The sequence below is a fragment of the Mercenaria mercenaria genome, chromosome 5 (genome assembly GCF_021730395.1).
Source record: "Mercenaria mercenaria strain notata chromosome 5, MADL_Memer_1, whole genome shotgun sequence".
In the NCBI taxonomy this organism is placed as follows: domain Eukaryota; kingdom Metazoa; phylum Mollusca; class Bivalvia; order Venerida; family Veneridae; genus Mercenaria; species Mercenaria mercenaria.
Window position 1 is genome coordinate 28746017 of NC_069365.1, and position 6000 is coordinate 28752016.

General features: G+C 34.8%; 1 protein-coding gene across 1 annotated transcript in view; it reads right to left on the bottom strand.

The window, feature by feature from the left end:
* Positions 1-5635, bottom strand: part of LOC123556723 (CD109 antigen-like) — a 58384-nt gene extending 52749 nt beyond the window's left edge. The window contains exons 1-5 of the mRNA XM_053543032.1: positions 5596-5635; positions 5354-5408; positions 1627-1787; positions 1259-1284; positions 525-678 (exon numbers count right to left, since the gene is read on the bottom strand). Of these exons, the coding sequence (XP_053399007.1) occupies positions 525-678; positions 1259-1284; positions 1627-1787; positions 5354-5406 (394 nt within the window). The 5' untranslated portion in view covers positions 5407-5408; positions 5596-5635. The remainder of the gene's footprint in view (positions 1-524; positions 679-1258; positions 1285-1626; positions 1788-5353; positions 5409-5595) is intronic.
* Between the last annotated feature and the right edge of the window lie 365 nt (positions 5636-6000).

Consider the following 6000-nt stretch of genomic DNA (forward strand, 5'->3'; position numbering starts at 1 on the left):
AGATGCGTTTTCAAAGATGTTTTAAATGCTGACAGTGATCTTGAATCGCTGATGCTTTTACTGAAATTGAAAAGCAATTTGAAATAGCTATATATATTACAATATTCTGTGAAATGCTAAGTCTAATTATGTTTATTCGAAAAACTGTGGAATTGCAACAGAAATAAAAGATATTGCGAAAAATACACATATGTAGCATTTTTCTCTGTATCTGTAAACGCGCATTTTTGATCTTCTTATAAAGCAACGATAGTCTTGAAACTAATAAATTTACCTGATTTTCAGCCAGATTATCAGACTGCATGCGCAATGTATCATTTTGACATTATAATTAAACATGCGTTTAATTAACATTTTATTCAGTTGGTTTAGGTGTATTAACTGAATAATTATGCCAAATAGTCATTGAAAATCGGAGTACTTCACAGCGCTGTTCAGTATAAGAACATGTGCGTGAATGCTTTTGAATTCCTATATTGATGTGTAAAAGACTTTCGCGTTTCCTGGCGAAGTACATTACTAACCGGTCTGCTCTGGTTTGTACATGGCTTTGTCCGTTTGTATGAAGAGGGATATGCTTTTGCTTTCAAACCTTATAGTGGTTTCATTTTTGAATGTCGCCCCTCCGGTACCATTTACGTGTAATTTGTAAAAACCAGCGTTGACGTCATTTGGCACCTGTAATATGATGACATATGAAATGTATCAGGACTGATGTGTCATAGTTTGGAAACATGATAAATCGCGATCACACTAAACTTGTGAGCATGAATTGTTATAACATTATAATCAAGACGGCTATAGAGAACCTAGGCTTATAACAGAAGCTCGGCGGTTCTATTGAGGTTCCTGCTTGTGCCTCAAATAAAGTACAGAGATACATTTGGGATCTTACTCCACCAACGAAAGTTTGACTGTCGCAGTATCACCTAAAATTGTGTCTGTGTGACGTTAAACCTGACAAAAACAATGATATTGACTTGCGTCTTTAGAAAAGTAAAACAAGACGAGGCAACAACAACAAATAAATTCAGCACCAAAATATACTTATATTCAAAAACTTCTGTCTGTAAACAGTGACTTCGAAAATCCAGTAGAAAGTTTGACCCCAGTATTTCATAAATTAATAAAAATTATACTTGTAACCAGGTAATGTTACTTTTACAGGACCGTAAAGTTTTGGCCAGAATCTAGCCTGAATACTACTCAAACACCTTAGAAATTATCTGTTTTATCTAGTATTTATCAATTTGGTTACCTTTATTTGAAGTGTTCCAGCAGTCCCTGTGAAATACAAATTTATAAATCACGTGACTAAATTCAAATTGTAAAAGTATGTTCGGTATTTTACATTCATGAACAGAAATACTAAGAATTATCAATACCCTGTGGAAAAATATTTACTAAGCTGTAACCAAATAAAGCATAACTATAATTATGGAACATGAGATTTTTAATGCTTTCTATAAAGATAAATTCCTGGGCACAAATACACTCAAACAGACAGAAATGTTTGGAAAGTGTTCATTTGTGACAAATCATATATATGTATGCTAAGGCTATGGAACGGCACCATATACAGGTGGCCTCTAAGGCAGATAAAAGTGTATATCTACAAATTCTTACCTTGTGTAAATGATCCAGTAACGGCAGCGACGGTTCTCTTTGTAAACTCATTGGCCAATGTGGCTGTTACACTTACCGGAGCAGTCGCCTTGAGAATATTTACACTGACACTAAGAGGAAGGCCACCTCGAAAACTACTTGGTGTCAGCACAACATAGGAACTGTTAAAGCAAATTTTATGTAGAAACTGTAAAAGCGAATTCTGGTGTAGGAACTATAAAAGCATATATAAAGATGTCATTACAAAAGAAGAAATGTTAAAACATATAGTAGTGCAGGAACTGTATTAGCTAATGTAGGTGTCATCACAACATGGGAACTGTGCAAATAAAAGTCAATGTCATTACAACATAGGACATGTAAACAAAATGTTGGTATTAGAAGGTATATGTAAAAACTGTAAAAGCAAATGTCAGAATATAGGGCTAGTAGAAGCAAATGTCAGAATATAGGGCTAGTAAAAGCAAATGTCAGAATATAGGGCTAGTAAAAGCAAATGTCAGAATATAGGGCTAGTAAAAGCAAATGTCAGAATATAGGACTAGTAAAAAAGCAATTCAGATATAGGCTGTAAACAAATGCAGAATATAAGGCTAGTAAAAGCAAATGTCAGAATATAGGGGCTAGTTTAAGCAAATGTCACAATATAGGACTCAATAAAAGTCAATGTCAGAATATAGGCTGTAAAGCAAAATGTCTGAATAGAGGATAGTAAAATAAAAGCAAATGTCAGAATATAGGGCTAGTAAAAGCAAATGTCAGAATATAGGGCTAGTAAAAGCAAATGTCAGAATATAGGACTAGTAAAAGCAAATGTCAGAATATAGGGCTAGTAAAAGCAAATGTCAGAATATAGGGCTAGTAAAAGCAAATGTCACAATATAAGGCAGGTAAAAGCAAATGTCAGAATATAGGGCTAGTAAAAGCAAATGTCACAATATAAGGCAGGTTAAAGCAAATGTCACAATATAGGGCTAGTAAAAGCAAATGTCACAATATAAGGCAGGTAAAAGCAAATGTCAGAATATAGGGCTAGTAAAAGCAAATGTCACAATATAGGGCTAGTAAAAGCAAATGTCACAATATAGGGCTAGTAAAAGCAAATGTTGGGTGTAATAATTGTAAAAGCACATGTTGGTGACGTACAACATAGGCACTCTAAATACAAATGGCAGTGTCGTCACAATATAGAAAATGTACAAGCAAATTTTGGTGCATGAAATGTGGAAAAGAAAATGTTGGTGTAAGAACAGTAAAAGCTATTTTTATGTAATCACATGTAAAATATAAAGCATATTTCAACCTTTTTGTTTATTTTCAGGTAAATGAAATAGGACATGTTATCATTGAAGTGGGATATGACAGCAAACTGTTAAATTTGAAAAAAAAATAGTACATAACTTTAATGAAATTGATTACTGCGCTATGTCAATGCAAGCGTGCATCAAGAGAGTAAGCATTAAATGCAAGTTTATTTTTTTAAAAGGTTAGATAAACAGTCTATTAGTTTTCTATCTTTCTGAAGCGTGCATATTGCAATCCTTGAAAATAATAGACAAACATCATACTATCACTGAAGTTTAACTTTCATGTGTTAAATGAATTCCGAAACTCGAATATACGTAGAAATTAATCTGAATCCTTTTTGTGCTTCCTTGTCCAAACCGTCGTTTGTGACCGCTTGATGTCCGTCGTCCGTCGTGCGTCGTCCGTCGTGCATCGTCCATCAACAATTTCTACAAAAAATCTTCTTCTTGAAAACCACTGGGCAGAATTACACCATACTTCGCAGGAATGATCCTTGGGTGGCCCTTTTCAAAACTGTTCAAAGAATTGAATTCCATGCAGAACTCTGGTTGCCATGGCAACCGAAAGGAAAATCTTTAAAATCTTCTTGTCCAAAACCACAGGGCCTAGGGCTTTGATATCTGGTGTGTGTAGCATCATCTAGTGGTCCTCTACCAAAATTGTTCAAATTCTCCGCCTAGGGTCAAAGATGGTCCCCCCCCTGGGGATCCCATGGTTTAATTAGACTTCTATAGGGAAAACTTTAAAAACCTTCTTGTACCAAACCACACGGCCTAGGGTTTTGATATTTGGTATGTAGCATTATCTAGTGGTACTCTACCAAGATTTGTCAATTCATCCCCCTAGGGTCAAATATGACCCCGCCCCGGGGGTCCCAAGTTTTATAGAGACTTATATAGGAAAAAAAGTTTGAAAATCTTCTTGTCTGAAACCACAACACTAAGAGCTTTGATATTTGGTTTGCAGCATTGGCTTATAGTCCTCAACCAAAATTGTTCAAATTGTACCCCTTGGGTGAAAAGAGGCCCTGCCCTGGGGGTCCCAATTTTTATAGACTTATATAGGAAAAAGCTTTAAAATCTTCTTGTCTGAAACCATACGACCTAGGCTTTTAATATTTGATATGATGCATTGTCTAGTAATCCTCTACCAAAATTGTTCAAGTTATGCCCCTGGCGTTAAAAGAGGCCCCGCCCTGGGGTCACTTAGTTATTATGTGAGTTATATAGGAAAAATACTTAAAAAATCATCTGATCCTATTTCTAAGACTGTTTTATTATGATGACCCCAAGCAATATGACGTCACTTGACTGTGACCTTAACCTACTGACCTACTTTCTTGTTTTTTAAGATACAGCCTTGAAATTTTGATGAGTTACACAGTTTTGCACACAAATCGTAAAACTGATTTTCATTGACCATTAATGTGACCTACTGACTTTCTTAATATTTTATCATCAGTTTGACATTTGAAACATGTAACTCATATTACTCAGGTGAGCGATCCAGGGTCATCATGACCCTCCTGTTCACTTCAGGAAAACATTTACAAATGAACACATGGTTGAAGTTCTGTAATGAGTATTTCAGTGCAGTAATTGATTGAGAATTAGAAAAAGCCACTCGCAGTTTTTTTAATGTTACGAAGTTACATGAAACGTTAATATGAAATAAAGCAGTGGCTCCAAAAAATATGACGATTTCACAAACGTTCAGAGATGAAGACTGTTTTCATGAAAAGTATACGTAAAAGTGCCTGGGCAAGAATTAGATTCGATTAAATTCAACTTTGATACATGTGCTTAATTTTATTTTCATTGCTAAACTTGATTTATTCATTTTTGAAATAAATTTTAATATCAAATTATACTGATCAATTATTTTTCGTATTTTTGGAGGCGATAAACTTTATTACGACGTGTTTACGTAAAGTCATCTTCCCAAATACAATACTAATTATTCTAGTTTTTGTCAAATTTCAGGTGTGTTTTTAAAGGAGTGTAAACAATTATTAATAGAGAAATCATCGCATTCACGTGCTGTTATAACATCTTTTAAACATGCACATCCGTGCCGACAAAGCGTATACATACTAGTGTCACAGCCCTAAAACGGACAATTCAAAGGGAAGAACCGTCAAAATGATAAAAGAACGTAGACATTCCCTAGCATTTCATGGAAACCTAAAGATATTGGGGACAATATTTAGGTTTTGTTCGTTTTATACAAGATTAGCGTTAGCGCATGTGCATTCCATGTTATACGGAAGCCCCGGGATATATTGGTACCCTCGCTTTACCGGGTTCCTGCACCAAACAATTCTTTGGGATTCTGCAGATCTTATAACACGAAAAACATGCGTTATCCCTGCACTTCAAACTTTTTGAGAGAAAAATATAAATAATATAAAAAAACTTACTTATCTGCAAATACAGCCGCTGAAACGGCCGCCAATAAAAAGATCTTTAACATGCCTAAAAATCAGAAACAAAAAAAAACTAATAATTTATTTGAACATAATTATGATGACTATAACACATTTCGTATAATGAAAAGTATTTTTTTCTTTGTTACAACATAGATCAAAATCGTTAATCAGTAAATGTAAGAAGATTTAACAAAACTGTTAAATTTTTATTATATTTTAATTTAAATAATTACCTATTTTCTTAATGTCCTAGATCTGTTTCAGCTGCAAGTCTCGTCCTATTTATACAGCTAGATAATAATGTTGCGGATTTTATCTTCACTACCCCGGAATTTTGTTCTTGACACGCACAAAAAGGTGAACATATCACCAGCTCTACCCTATTCTTATCGAAAAATAATCTAGAAGTTTGCTGAGTTTTAAAGTGCACTTGTGAAAACTGAGGTCCCTTATGAAAGTGTCAAAAAGCTGTGAACATGCCATGAACATGCTGCGAACATGACGCCAACATACCTATTCGCTGGTAGTATTCGCGGGATATTCGCTGCTACCCGCGATCATGCCGCGATTGATTTGATATTAGTACGCAGAAAGACCAATGATCGCGACATGTAAGCGAGGAGAACGTAGAAGATTAT